Source organism: Phallusia mammillata, chromosome 1 (assembly GCF_965637545.1).
Source record: "Phallusia mammillata chromosome 1, kaPhaMamm4.hap1.1, whole genome shotgun sequence".
Lineage (NCBI taxonomy): Eukaryota > Metazoa > Chordata > Ascidiacea > Phlebobranchia > Ascidiidae > Phallusia > Phallusia mammillata.
Window position 1 is genome coordinate 1233789 of NC_137252.1, and position 15624 is coordinate 1249412.

Consider the following 15624-nt stretch of genomic DNA (forward strand, 5'->3'; position numbering starts at 1 on the left):
ATCTTAAAATAAACAATACACATACAATCAAGCATAAAGTGCAAAAGAAAGGCCTACTGCGCTTATCAAGTGAAAAGTGAGTGATATCGCGAGTAACCAACTCGGCTGGAGTTTTAAGTTAAAAATAGGAAACACAAATTGAATATCGTATACATTCAATTGCAAGTTGCGGTTTGTAAATTTGTTTTCTCCACAGTTTGTCTACATTTCTGGCTGTAAGTGGGTCTGAAATTTGACCATTACCTGGAAAGTGTAAGCCCGAAGCCGAATTGGTTTTGAAAAGCCGGTTGAAATTCGAAAGTTTGTTTGACAGATCCATACATACAAATCCTACAATAAGTACGGCTAAAAAGAACAATAGAGAAGGCATGCATGATGGGCAACAATAGACAATACCTTAAACAGGACTTTTTCGGTTTATTTAGCACGGTTAAGTGACGTTTTATCACACTCGACATTTCATCACCCGCATACGACATTTGATCATACATCAGTTATCACCCGCTGCTTTATCATATGGCTATTAATCATTACGACATTTTTTCACCCCAACCTTAACCTTATGAGATTCGTGGCACCGTTTGGCACCGGGTTAAGTCCAGCAACTAACTACTTATAGCTAGGTAATATTATCGATACAAAAGTTGCAGACACATACTGTGAAATCAGGCCTCAAAGCTGTGCGCTGGCGGTTTACAGTCATGCCCATATTACTTCTCCATCCCTTGGTTATGATTTATTTCGCGTTCCAATTTCGTCGTTTGTCTAGCCCGCAATTGGTGCCAAATAACAAAGTAGCCAATTATGAAACCATAATATTGAACATCACAGAACGCGACTGAAAATCCAGGGCAGTGTTTATCCAAGTAAATGTGGTAGAAAATTTGACAGACATAGTAGATGAATATTCCTGTTGCTGCAAAGCAATAAAAACAAGTTAAACATACAGTGCAAATCGGCTGCTGCATTTCAATTAAACTGGTGATCTCACTTTTAGTCAAAGCTACAGTGAAGAGAGATACATGCAACGCTTCAACTGTGGTGGTCAGGTGGACTGGACTCGATCGATTCATCAACAAAGATAATCTCAGTGCAGTGGTAACATTTATCCAAAGCAGGTTAATTTTGTATAGATTGAGAAATGTGTTGTACGTAGGTTGAAATTCATGTTTTGGTCCTGAACGAAAGACATACAACACCGTATTTAGATGGATCGACTACAATTGGAAACCTAAGATTTGAAACAAAATATCAATTAAAGGTATTTATGTCAAAATTGCAAACATTTATATTACACATGACAGGTTAATGGTAACCGTCGACATAAACTAAAACAGCAACAACACGAAGTATTTCAACGGTGTAACAAGCGGAAATTGTGCAGAATTATTAAAGCATCATTTAATTCACAGGTCACTGCAATTCTCTCTGGTTGCTTTAGATCTAACGTCTCCGTCACCCTTGACTTCACAACATTGCCTAACCCACCTTCTAGATGCTATCCTCCAGGTAATAAAAGAATCTTTGTGCGGGTAAAAGGAATAATTTGACATTCTTTTTTTAATTTTGTGACTATACATCAACAGTTGTTACCAACGCAACGACTTTTGAATGCAACGCCTCAACGGTTGTTGTCAGTTGGACCGGACTTGACCAGTTTATTGACAAAAACGGACTAATTGCAGAGGTGAAGGTACATTTATCATCCGCAATATAGTGGTAAAAGTTCGAGAAAAAATAATTTCATTCCTAGAGTAAAATGTGCTCAGGTTGAGATTTTCACACCTGCCGTGAAGGAGAGAATCTACGTTCAGTATTCAGACAAATCGGCAACTGTACGAAGTTTAGCGCCTTCTACAGTCAATATTATACAAGTAAGTGAGATTCATGCTAATACGAGACATGAGTAAGACTTTTGCTCACCCTAATTTTTTTTACTGATAGCTTTATCAAATCCGTCCTATTACGTTCTAAGCAGTAATGCAAGTGGTGTATCCGCTTAACTCGTTTGTCGTTTTAATTGTAATTAGATAACCACACGTATATCGAAACCCTTTCAGTAGGCCACATAATGATACTGCAGCGCTTAGCTTTCTTCCGGCAATTGTAAACTCCATTTAACAACGATGCAGGTTTTTCAGTGTTCGTATTAAGTATCACCAAGCACTGTTCTAAACAAACCCATCCTTTTGCTTCAATATTTTCTAAACAAGACAAATTCGTCTTGTTATTTATTCCAGGTCACAGTGATTGTCACTGGTTCAATCAACACAAACATCACATCCAATCTGACAGTAACAACTCCTGGTAATCCCCCTCCAAACTGCTATCCTGCAGGTAAAATAACAATTCGTTCTTGTGTAATGTGTAAGTAGCAACAGAACTTGCCCAATAACTGAAATTTGCTGACATATATATTGTCACATTTACACCAGTAGAAATAAAATAAGGTTTAACCTACATTGAATTACAAAAAAACGTAAAACAACAAGTAAAAAACACTTCTTCACACATTTAGTTTCAATAGTGTTATTGTTTCCAAACACAATACTGGGCCAAGTTGTTTTTGATTTTGTGCTGATGGTTATTCTTTAGCAAACGTCACTGTCGTTGTTTCACTAAGAGAAATTTTAGCAGCTATGATATGTGTGTTTTTGGACCATAACTTTTTCGTTATGCATCAACAGTTGTCACCAATACCACGACCTTTGAATGCAATGCCTCATCAGTTGTTGTCAGTTGGACTGGATTGGATGAGTTCATCAACAAACACAATTTAAATGCAAAGGTAAAGGAATTAGTTTCAATACATCATTTTTTGTTTGAATTTCCCAACATAATGAATATTACGTTTCGATTTAATCAGTTTGCGCTAGTTAGAAAACGTTCGCTAGGCAAAATGCAGTAACAACGAAATCATTGTTGTTTCTAACAGGTGGAAGTCCATTTTACGAAATTAAACAAGAAATTCCACGTTCCGTATTCAGACCATTCGACAACACTAGGAAGTTTGGCGCATTCTACCGTCTATAATATACAAGTAAGAAAAGTTTTACTCTTTACAAGATGCAAACTTTTGTTAATTAATATAGTTCGACGTTGCCGTTTTTGTATGGTTTGTCTTATGGTTCCGCTTCGTGTATTTTCCTTAAGGAAGTGAATCGCGTACACGCATTCCATCGTCACGTGATTTGGTAATTGTACCGCATTCATCACTCTTTTGCCTGTGGTGATTACTATTTTTCTGTGCTTTGTAGATTGGCAAATATCCAAGCTATAAATGCTTGTTTCATTTATTCGTTTTTCATTCTATTTTACTCTTCGAGCAAACAGTACAAACAAATACAACCGCTTGCATATAAAAAAGTGAGCTAAGTGTCGTTGTTATTTATTCCAGGTCGTAGTGTTTGTCACTGGTTCAATCAACACAAATATCACATCCAATCTGACAGTAACAACTCCGGGAAATCCCCCTCCAAGCTGCTTTCCTGCAGGTAAAATAAAAATTCGTTTTTGTGTAATGCGTAATGAGCAACAGAACTTGCCCAATACCTTCAATTTGCTGACATACATATCGTCACATTTACACCAGTAGAAATAAAATAAGGTTTAACCTACATTAAATTAAAAAAAAACGTAAAACAACAAGCAAAAACCACGTATTCACATATTTAGTTTTAAAAGTGTTATTGTTTCCAAACACAATCCTGGGCCAAGTTGCTTTTGATTTTGTGCTGATGGTTATTCTTTAGCAAACGTCACTGACGTTGATTTTAGCAGCTATGTTATGTGTATTTTTTGGACCTTAACTTTTTCGTTATGCATCAACAGTTGTCACCAATACCACGACCTTTGAATGCAATTCCTCATCAGTTGTTGTCAGTTGGACTGGATTGGATCAGTTCATCAACAAACACAATTTAAATGCAAAGGTGAAGGAATTAGTTTCAATACATCATTTTTCGTTTGAAGTTCCCAACATAATGAATATTACGTTTCGATTTAATCAGTTTGCGCTAGTTAGAAAACGTTCGCTAGGCAAAATGCAATAACAACGAAATCCTTGTTGTTTCTAACAGGTGGAAGTCTATTTCACGAAATTAAACAGGAAATTCCACGTTCCGTATTCACACCATTCGACAACACTAGGAAGTTTGGAGCATTCTACCGTCTATAATATACAAGTGAGAAACGTTTTACTCTTTACAAGATGCAAACTTTTGTTAATTAATATAGTTCGACGTTGCCGGTTTTTGTATGGTTTGTCTTATGGTTCCACTTCGTGTATTTTCCTTAAGGAAGTGAATCGCGTACACACATTCCATAGTCACGTGATTTGGTAATTGTACCGCATTCATCACTCTTTTGCCTGTGGTGATTACTATTTTTCTGTGCTTTGTAGATTGGCAAATATCCAAGCTATAAATGCTTGTTTCATTTATTCGTTTCTCATTCTATTTTACTCTTCGAGCAAACAGTACAAACAAATACAACCGCTTGCATATAAAAAAGTGAGCTAAGTGTCGTTGTTATTTATTCCAGGTCATAGTGATTGTCACTGGTTCAATCAACACAAACATCACATCCAATCAGAAAGTAAAAACTCCGGGAAATCTACCTCCAAACTGTTATCCCAAAGGTAAAGGCGTGTATCGTAAGTTCAATCATATGTCGTGAAGTTGTGAAGGCTTCGTGACATTTGGTTTGATTGCTAACAATATGCTGACGTAAGCACCGATCAATTTTCAAAACAGGTTTTTACATCTTTGATTACACACAGTTGCGCAAGTGCTCCAAAGCAGTGCTCCTTGTGTAACAAACTGTTTTGTTTAGAAAATCTAAATGCGACTTCAACGAGTGTTGGAATGATTGCTGGTCTGGTGATCGGGCTGTTGTTTCTGGTGCTTGTCATTGTTGTGGTGGTGGTCATGTTTTTAAGACGAAAAAACAGGTATTTGTTGTGATGGATATTGTCAATAATAGTTCGTTTTGGGTTCGAAATATTGAAACCTTGTCAAAATAGCATGCATGAAAAAACCTGCGCTTAGTCATGCCGGTCAAGAGGCTAATTTAAGAGTGCACAATAGAAGTGAAATTGAAGTTCTTTTGTGCTTTATAGGCTTGGAACAGATCAACCAAGTCATGAGGGAGTTCATCAATCTTTAGGCCTTGGATTTTCAGGTGCTGTCAAAGTCTTATGTTTGTTTTTTTATCTTTGCTGACAGATACATCAGAAAGGGATACTTTACACGTTTCTCATCTGAACCGCCACAAATCGTACTAGACTTATGAGTCAACACTAAATGTTGAGTATTTTAAGTGTACGAGATACATTCCACAACTAGCATCTTCATTTTCGTTCAAAGATGTTTGTTGGATGAACTCTTAAACAATGTTTAGTGTTTTTGTTTGTGTTACTTCACCTATTTTCATAATTTTAGCACAATTTGATGAAAACTTGTTCATTTATGAATTGTTAGCGCCTGAAGTTCAAAACCAAGTCTACGAAAACCCATTTCCTGAAACCGCGGCGTCCAACTGCAGAGCCACCAAATTGTTTGACTTGTACAAGAAAAACGTGGAGTCAGGATCTCTTTTTTCCGACGAGTTTAAGGTTAGTTACTGGTGTAAGATTTGTTAATCGAATACACGTAGCGAAACCCGGAAGGTTCATTCACAGACTATACGTCACAATCGAAACCAGGAAACGTCACAATCAGTAGAATGATAAATCGAGGGGAAAATTCATCTAATCAGGCGTTATCATATTGCACCAGAAATAACATAATTTACAGATGAATTGTTTTCACTGTAATGTCACTTGAATCAGCTTTAACAGAGAAAATGATCACGAGCGACTTTTCCTTATTGTCACATCAGAATAATGCTGGAAAATCGGAGTTTTAAACTATTTCATATTTGGATATTTTGCTGTTTCAGAAAGTCGAAAACCAAAGCAAAAACAACCAGAGAACAAGGGACGTGTCACAGTTGCCGCAAAACGCTGTGAGAAACCGGTACAAGAACATTTTCCCTTGTAAGTAGAAAACGTATAAATACCTTAGATTCTTGCGCGAAAAGGTATTTTTAAGTCACCTAAGCAGAAAAGCAATGACATAAAACACTAATCAGCAAATCTGTTTTGTTGCTACCAAATGCTACCAACTATTTATCGTTGTTAAAAAAAATCAACCAGGCGCCTTCTTGACGAAAAACTAACAAACAGATTACAGATCAGTTCATCTCGTGGAAACGTAATCAGCCATTAGCTTCTTGATTTGTTTGTTCAAAAGACGATCATGCTCGAGTAGTTTTGCAAGGAAGCGGTGGAAACGATTACATCAACGCCGCTTATATACCGGGTTACGATAACGAGAGGAAGTTCATCGCCACTCAGGGTCCGAAGGAGGAGACAATCAACGATTTCTGGTTGATGGTTTGGCAGGAAAACTCCAACATCATCGTAATGCTCACTGGCTTGAGGGAAAACGGAAAGGTTGGTTATTGCTTTCCCTTTTCACTAATAAACATTTATGAAAATAAACCTTCATTCGCCAGGGCACTGTGGTTAAATCAAGGAAGTGTTTAATGAGTAATCCACTGTGGTGTGATTAATGACTGGTTGTTATCAGCATAATGCGTAGCCATACTTGGGTTTCGAGTAAAACGTAACTTATAAGATGTCATGATTGGGTACTACAACGACCATATCGTGCCACATGACATATGTTTAACTCATGAGTGCACAACCTGCGACCGAATAGACGATTTTGTGCCGCCATGAACATGTTTATTAAAATATATGCACTGGTGGCTGTGACGTAAAAAAACTCCTTTGCTAAATATGTTGACTTTCAAACTGCTTTAAATAGATTTTGTAAGACTGTAAAGAATATTACCAGCCTAGTAACTCTGTGCATCACACTTACACACGCCTATTGTGTGCAAACAATGCAAGTATACAGTCATCTCTTGCGTCACAATATAGATTATAACGTCATAAATATAGCTCAGACTGCTCGTAAGACTGTTTAGCTTAATCTGTGGATCAAGTTTCAAATTATCCGGGTTTTTTGGACTCCATTAGATGGTTTATGTATGTCGGACAAACCCTATTTTCACATAATCAATTTAAAAACAAAAACAAGCAGGTAGGCTAATTGACGGCCATTGGTGAAATAAGGATCTGCGATGCGGCCGTCTTAGCGAAAAGGTTGTGCACCCCTGGTTTAATCCATTTTACGGGAAAGCAAGCAAGCGTAAATTATTGTACAGTTTGCACTAATGTTGCGAACCTTGTTTTTCGACCAGTCAAAGTGCGAGCAATACTGGCCTGACGTTGAATCTCAAAGGGAATTGTCGCCAGTGCTTAAAGTTCGAACACAACGTGAAATAACCATCGGTGGCATTCTTCAACGACAGTTGGTTTTATTCACAAACAGGGTAAGTACAAAGAACAAAATATCAAATCTGTTCCGAACAGTCTGACAAGTTTTCAAAACCGCTTTGGTTCCTTGAACACAAAAGCTTGGAATACAACGAGGCTTGCCTGTTGATTAATTGAACTGAAATTGATCTTTCCATCAGGGTTTGGCGTAGAGAAAAAGGCAGGAAATGACTGCAAACAAGCTGCAGCAAATACAAAGCGTCTATCAATAGAATGTCTTTGAAATCCACTATCTCGAGATTGGATAACCTTTTAAGTTCTGACCAAAACCGCTTCATATAATTAAAATAACATGAACTGTTTGATGCTAGATATAATTTGATTCAAGTTCGATTGATTGCCCATAATCTTATCAACCCCTACAAAAAGGTTATTATAAGTTATGCGGGTATGTTTTACAGGAGCAACGAACGGTAACACAGCTGCAGTTTACAACTTGGCCCGATCATGGGATTCCAGTAACTACATCCAACATGATCCACCTACGTAACATGGTCGATGATTTGCAAAACACGAATGCTCCAATCATTGTGCACTGCAGGTAAAGACTTAATCAACCCTATGTTATTTGATCACTCAAATGAAGCATATGTTTGTATGCAGTGCTGGAGTGGGACGCACAGGTACTTACATAGCAATGGACACTTTGTTTCATGAACTTGATGACAAAGGAACAGTTGATGTGCCGCGAACCGTGTTAAGAATGAGAGAGAATCGAAAAGACATGATTCAAAATGTGGTAAGCTGATCATCACCCAATTGCACTTGATACATTAATCATATAGCTTCAATAAACCTAACTTTAAACGGTATGCTTTACTTACATTAGACTTTAGTTGGCCTGATGTTATGAATCGGCTTGACTATAGTTATGTTATCGCTGTGTATTTTTATCTCCAATACACAACTTGACACTGAAAGCAGTTACGTAAGTATGGGGCCTCATGGTAATTCTCGCCGTCAATGAACGCTAACCATTTGCGCATGCACTGGTCTAGAGGCGTTGTAAACCTGAATATGAATCTTAAGCATTGCTAACATTTGTGTTTACTTGACCATAATTTGGACTAAATTTGATTACGATTGTTCTTCTGCCGTTCCATTACATCATTTTGGTTTAGCGAATGTGCTGGCAACAAATTCCAGTATCACCAAAATCAGTTTTCAATAGTATATTTTCTACAGAAACAATACATGTACGTCTACAAACTGCTTATGGAGCGTGAAAGTTTGGAGGAAACAGATAAAGATGTGACAGAACTCCAGTCGATGACTTCAAGTGAAATGTGACTAATTAGCTGCCAAATGTTTTATTTTGTTAGCTTGGATACAGGGTTGTTACCCTTTTAGTAGTTGTATTATCTTGTATCGTTTAAAAACGACTTGCACCCAAACAGTTTAGTAGTAAATTAGGTATTACGATATTTAAGCAGTTGATCAAACCGGTTGATAAGTAACAGTTTTATTATTGAACCTTTGCTATTTATTAGCGAATGTGACATACGATTGCTTAGGCATATTGTACACATAATGTTTTAGTAGTAATTGATAAGATGAAACAGTAAAGGTTTCTGTTCTAGTAAGAAAATGCAAGACAAAGAATTCAACACGCTGTCATCGTGGAGATTTGGCGAAGAATGGCAGGAAAATCACCCACAGCTGAGAACATGTAAATAATTCACTAAAAATATTTAATATTTTATCCTATCACACACAATATTTGTTTTTAGACAAGAACACATCAGTCAAAGTCAACAACAATAAGAATAAAAGCATACAGCAGTTAGATGCTTCATATATCCAGGTAATAACTTTCGAGATGTGATTTATTGGAGTCAGAATGCTTTAAATGCATTTAATTACCATTCCACTAAAACCAATCAGGATCAATCGAATGCATTTTGGAGTGTGGTCAATCAAATGCAAAGGTTTCTCTTTACAGGAACATGGCTCTTCAGACTGCCTTGTCGCAGCAAGAAATCCTGGTCCAGGAGAAAAAGAAAACTTCTGGAAGATGATCGTTGAACGAGGAGTTTCACTTGTCGTTGATTTGGACAGCAGCATTCAAGTAAATTTGACAGTTTATATCTTTCTATAATAGGCCTTTACTATATATCATACATCTTTTTTAGATTCTAATCAATACAGCCATACAATATGAAGACATTTCGGTTTCTGTACGTGATGTGAATGAAAGCAACTTTCACAATCTGATAACTGTTAACGTTTGGTCAACAACCAACGCCTTTGTAAGTTAATAACTTCCGAACAGCAAAGATTGTAATACTTTTTTGTATGGAGAGTATTTTGGAAGGGTTATTACAGGTTGGCAAGGAGAGTTTGCATTATGTATAACAATATTAATTATGGATACATGTGTACTGTAATGGCCTAAGTTTCAAACAAGAATTTCGATTCAATTCTTTACCGTTTGGCAGCAAAAAAATATCTTACACTTTTTCGTGGTGAATTATTCCTTATCTTGCAAGTAAAGAAATGACAAAGTCAAACCACACTAAAGCTTTCCTTGTTTTCAACAAAACTATAGTTGTTCTCACAAAGTTGAATAAAACCCTTGTTTTGTGTCAGGCTGCCCAGCAAGTGATACTTTTGCAAGTCAAGGGATGGAGTGACGTGGAACAACCCCCGAAAGAAATGGATCTCATCAAAATTATCGAGGAAATGCAACGACTAAAGACCAAACTGAATTGCAAGTGTGTGTTGGTAGGATGCAGGTAATGTTTTACTTGGATACCACGTCTAAATATTTGTTTTTGGAAACGCACAACAACTAATTAGAGGCGAAATGCCGAGTTATGCCGGTCTCATACGGACGTTTATATGAAAAGGCGAGTGGAAGAAAAGTCCAAACTCAATAAATTTGGGATTTAAAACCGCGACAGCAGCTAATTAGGAGCTTACGCTTTACTGTTGTCAACAGTAATTGTTTTTCGGGCAAATTTTTAAACGAAATTAAACTCAAATCTGAGCTGAGAAACCAAGTCCTGTTGAACTACCCTAATTTAGTTTGATTTCAAACAATATCAACATGTTTTGACATATAACTACGAGTTCCTACACATTTAAAACCCATTTAAACTACTGGGTGCGAACCTTTAACTTAATATCATCTGGGGGAAAACAAATGCCTAAAGCCGTTTTTCTGGTCTGAACGCAAAATACCTGATTCCATAATATTGATGTGTTTACAGCAATGGATCAACCAGAACTGGGACCTTCATCGCTCTGGTCAGCATTCTCGAACGTTTGAAGGTCCAAAAGCGGGTGGATGCATTCCGAACTGTGAAAGACCTGAGAGATATGAGACCGAATATGGTCGACAACAAGGTAACGTTTTTCAAATCCTGTTTGTGGTTCCGCAATAGTTTTAATCATTACAAAAAAAAAGTATTAAAGGAGTAATTATCAAATTGGGCGTAAGTGACCTGATGGGGAGTTACACTAATAACAAGAGAACTGGTGAATACTTAGCGATTGGGGGCTGAAAAGCACTGTCCAGATAGTGAGTCTTCAAATAATGTCTTTATGTTGTTACAGGAACTCTACAGATACTGCTACTCGGTCGTCATGCAATATCTTTCCGATTTCGACACTTATTCTAACTTCAAGTGACTTATACGCATTTATTGTCCACTGTAAACTATTTTGAAAAATACTTTTTGTCGTCACAGTACGCCAGGGCTATTGAAGGCGCTATACCGAATCGTAGGACATATGTGTGTTTCGTTTATCGTTGGTTGTCAAATAACTTCTAGCTTCTTTTAAAAACAACCATTAGAGACTGCTTTTAGTTCAAGAGCAATCACATTTTTGCGTAATTACGATTCAGAACCTTTTTTTATTTTCCTGTATTAACGTTCTTTGCTCTTTTCTGTGATTTCTGCTGGATGTGTTTGTATTTTATGCTTCGTTGCATTTTGTCGATCTACGATTTCACTCGTGGTTAAATTTTTTGGGTACTTATATCGAAATGCTTTAAGGAACAATTTTGAATTCCATGAGAGTAAAGGTATCAGTGCGTAGAAGAAAATTGGAATTCAGAATCTACTATCCCATTATTGTACAAAACTTTTGTGTCTTTCTTGATATTCGCATGCCACAGATCGTGTCGTAAACGTAGGACTAATGCAGTTGAACATATTAACGTAATCGTTATGACACGTAACCTTTTTTAAAGACTTGGCTTAAGCACGTCACCAAATATATAAGCACAAAACCGATTCTAAAATAGATAACTTATTCAATTGGGGTGGACCAAACAACAAAAAGGCGCGTTTCTTTGCAATGCAGCTTATTTTGTTTATTTTCCACGTAACCAGTTTCGGGGATTTATTTTGAAAAGTTTCGTTGTACCCAAAATGCTTATTTTCGTCATGTGCTTATGAAGATATTCTGATATTAAAATGACTGTTAACAATACAAAATGATGACAATGTATTGAGAGGTTTGGTTTGGTGTTTATATACCTCATTATAAAATAAATAATAATATGCAAGTCAGCACTGATCAGGGTCGTCATTAAACTATTGAAACAGTTTTGCGGAAGTTTTTCAGTGTTTTTGAAGTGAATGAAATGGGTCAGGAGACAGTTAGTTGTAAGATTTTTAAGCAAAGAAACGCATTGAAAACTTTTTTTGATTCGTATCTGTGGTGAGCGGCTTTTCATGCGACATTTTCACTCAGATGTGCTTCACACAAACAAACGAATAAATTGAGCGCATACAACAAACAAACAAACAGACAGATCAAGTAAGCACAAGTACGTATAAAAACAATAACCAAAGATGCTTCTTGTGCGAACTGACGTAATACAATTTGTTTAATGGATAAATTTTGTCCCGTTTGTTATGCTAGGTATTTTTGGGTGTATGTCACTTGAAGTTTGAATAAGTGTCGAAATCAGACAGATATTGCATGACAACAGAGTAGCAGTATTTGTAGAGTTCCTGTAAAAACATAAACATAATTTGAAGACGCAATCTTTATTTCTGAATCTTACGTAAAACATCACCTTGTTGTCGACCATATTCGGTCTCATATCTCTCAGGTCTTTCACAGTTCGGAATACATCCACCCGCTTTAGAGCCTTTAAACGTTCGAGAATGTTCACCAGAGCGATGAAGGTCCCAGTTCTTGTTGATCCATTACTGCGATAAAGAACAAGTCGTGTTAGAAAATTTAGCGAAGGTGGGCTTCAGGTGTACACACGATTTGTGTTTAGGGTTATTGAAAATTATGGCTGACACGAATTAGTGCGATACAGACACAAGGTTTACCTGCAAGCAACCAACACACACTGGCAATTTTGTTTTGCCCTTATTAGTTGCATTTTCTCGATAATTTTGATAAAATCAATTTCTTTGGGCGGTCGTTCCACGTCACTCCATCCCTTGACTTGCACAAGCATCAATTGCTGGGCAGCCTATACACAAGTTAAGCTACGTTTTAATCAGCACTGTTTTTAGTGACTTTTTATACAGCCAAACGCCATCATACTCACTTTGTACGATGGCCTAAAAAGAAATGTGATTTGAAAGTTAACAGTTAAAGTAAAAGTTTAACTTACGAATGCCTTAGTTGCAGACCGGAGGTCGACGGTAATCAGATTGTACAGGTTGCTTTCATTTACATCGCATACGGAAACCGAAATAGCTTCGTATTGTAAAGCTGCATTGGTCGGAATCTGATAACAGATGTATTGCATGAAGGCGTGGTTACTGAAAAAAGAAAATGGATTAAAATTGTCACACTTACTTGAATGCTGTTGTCCAAATCAACGACAAGTGAAGCACTTCTCTCCACGACCATCTTCCAAAAGTTTTCTTCTTCTCCTGGAGCAGGATTTCTTGCTGCGATGAAGAATTCTGAAGAGCCATGTTCCTGTATATTCAAAGAAATTGCGTTTTTAATAATGATCTGATTTTTCGGAAATAAGCCAAAATCGTTGTAAGAAGCTTTGATGTTATTTTATAAGTCACCTGAATGTAAGAAGCATCCAATTGCTGGATCATCTCACTTCTATTGTCCCAAACTTTTACCGAAGTGTTCTTGTCTAAAAACAATATGATTGTATTTAATTTGTATGCTAAACAACAAAAAGCGAAGCATAGTCCGTTAATTTACATATTCTCAGCTGTGGGTGATTTTCCTGCCATTCCTCGCCAAATCTCCAAGATGACAATACATTAAATTCTTTCTCCTGAATTTTGTTGCTAAAAAACAATAAAACTTTTGCATTGGGAAATCAACTGTCCGTTACAAAAAAGCAGATATCAGATGTACTATAAAATGCAGTCAGCACATTCGTACAAGTACTAAAGCCCAAAGGTTTCTTTGCATATTTTCTAGCTATTATGTCAAACTGATAGCCAACACTTGCTTATAGGTTGCTAATAGTATAATTGTTTACATTTCACTTGAAGTCATAGATTGAAGTTCAGTCACATCTTTGTCTGTTTTCTTCAAATTCTCACGCTCCATCAGAAGTTTGTAGACGTACTTGTATTGATTCTGTAAACGCGACCTTTATTTCAAAATTTTAATGAATTTGGATTTAAACTTACAGCATTTTGAATCATGTCTTTTCGGCACTCTCTCATTTTTAGAACAATTTGAGGCACATTAACTGTTCCTCTCTCGTCAAGTTCATGAAACAGTGTATCCATCGCTATATAAGTACCAGTGCGTCCCACTCCAGCACTACATACAAACATATGCTTCATCTGATTGATCACAATAACACAGGGTTTGTCAAGTCTTTACCTGCAGTGCACAATGATTGGAGCATTTGTGCTTTGCAAATCATCGACCATGTTACGTAGGTGGATCATGTTGGTTGTAGTTAATGGAATCCCATGATCGGGCCAAGTTGTAAACTGCAACTGTGTTATGGTTCGTTTCTCCTGTGTATGTACAATCAACTGCATAACGCTTATCAGGCCACATACTAGTGTATCTACAATCAACTGTATCAGGCTCATCAGGCCATATACAAGCAACCAATGCTTAGAATCATAATATCGCCGCAATGGAAACAAACTCAAAACCAAACTACATGATACAAACGAGATACTTACAGTGGTCGTAGATATAACAAACTGTCGTTGGACGATTCCACCTATGGTAATTTCTAACTGCGTTCGAACTTTCAGATATGAGGACAAGTTGATTTCGGTTTCAACATTAGGCCAGTATTGTTCACATTTAGCCTGCAGGAAAATAAGGATGAATAACGTTAAACGCAACTGGACTAGTGACTCATATAATTTACAAGCAAACAAAATACAAGTTTTACAATGCAGGTTCACTGAGCCAAATGATATCAACGTATTACATAATATTCAAGATCAAACCTAAGCATTTGCAGTAAATTTCACACCACCATGCTGTTAATTACCAAAACTTACCTTTCCGTTTTCCACCAAACCAGTGAGCATTACGATGATGTTGGAGTTTTCTTGCCAAACCACCAACCAGAAATCGTTGATTGTCTCCATCTTCGGACCCTGAGTGGCGATAAACTTCCTCTCGTTATCGTAACCCGGTATATAAGCGGCGTTGATGTAATCGTTTCCACCACTTCCTTGCAAAACCACTCGAGCATGATCGTCTGTTGAACAAACACAAGTAATTAATGCAGAAAGCCAATTACACGTACAACTGTTTGCATAATTAAATCACCAATTGCAAAAACATTCTTATCACAATGTGCTCTTTATGCACAAGCTCTTCGTCTGTATTGTTTTTAAGGCAGTGCTAATGAAAGCATTTATCAGTTTTATGAAAACAGGACTTTGTTTGACTACTCCTCTCTATAAGTGTCAAGCAAACAGCATCAGTTTGTCTTTTGTAATAAAGTTTATTTGTATTCTTGGTTTACTGCGAGCTTGCAAAAGACAAACATTGCAACATTGTTTCTGCCATACACATTCTAACTACTTTACATTTTGTGTCTCAATACTTACAAGGGAAAATGTTCTTGTAGCGGTTTTTCACAGCATTTTGCGGCAACTGTGACACGTCCCTTGTTCTCTGGTTGTTTTTGCTTTTGTTTTGAATTTCCTGAAATTGATTTGCTTAAAAGTAAAATAGTGCAGAAAAGAAGTGACTGCTTGCACATGTCTGCTTAACTAATGGCATTGCTACATAGACTATAT

General features: G+C 36.9%; 2 protein-coding genes and 1 long non-coding RNA gene across 3 annotated transcripts; 2 read left to right on the top strand and 1 right to left on the bottom strand.

The window, feature by feature from the left end:
- The first annotated feature begins 3403 nt into the window (after positions 1-3403).
- Positions 3404-4167, top strand: LOC145232854 (uncharacterized). Its single transcript, XR_013860932.1, has 3 exons — positions 3404-3494; positions 3832-3932; positions 4080-4167. It is a non-coding gene; the product is annotated as an uncharacterized LOC145232854 (long non-coding RNA).
- Positions 4168-6358: 2191 nt separating this feature from the next.
- On the top strand, positions 6359-11995 carry LOC145232710 (receptor-type tyrosine-protein phosphatase alpha-like). The gene is made up of 12 exons (XM_080097382.1): positions 6359-6496; positions 7312-7443; positions 7849-7988; positions 8051-8186; positions 8633-8733; positions 9028-9116; positions 9178-9251; positions 9390-9515; positions 9580-9696; positions 10037-10182; positions 10660-10795; positions 11006-11995. Exons 1-12 carry the CDS (start codon positions 6434-6436, stop codon positions 11078-11080), a joined length of 1335 nt encoding a protein of 444 aa, XP_079953508.1. The 5' UTR covers positions 6359-6433; the 3' UTR covers positions 11081-11995.
- A 288-nt stretch (positions 11996-12283) lies between these two features.
- Positions 12284-14970, bottom strand: LOC145232701 (receptor-type tyrosine-protein phosphatase epsilon-like). The gene is made up of 12 exons (XM_080097375.1): positions 14875-14970; positions 14545-14676; positions 14231-14370; positions 14032-14167; positions 13878-13978; positions 13592-13680; positions 13447-13520; positions 13223-13348; positions 13035-13151; positions 12745-12890; positions 12480-12615; positions 12284-12414 (listed from the first exon to the last, which is right to left on the bottom strand). The coding sequence occupies exons 1-12, from the start codon at positions 14962-14964 to the stop codon at positions 12340-12342; spliced, it is 1362 nt and encodes a 453-aa protein (XP_079953501.1). The 5' UTR covers positions 14965-14970; the 3' UTR covers positions 12284-12339.
- Between the last annotated feature and the right edge of the window lie 654 nt (positions 14971-15624).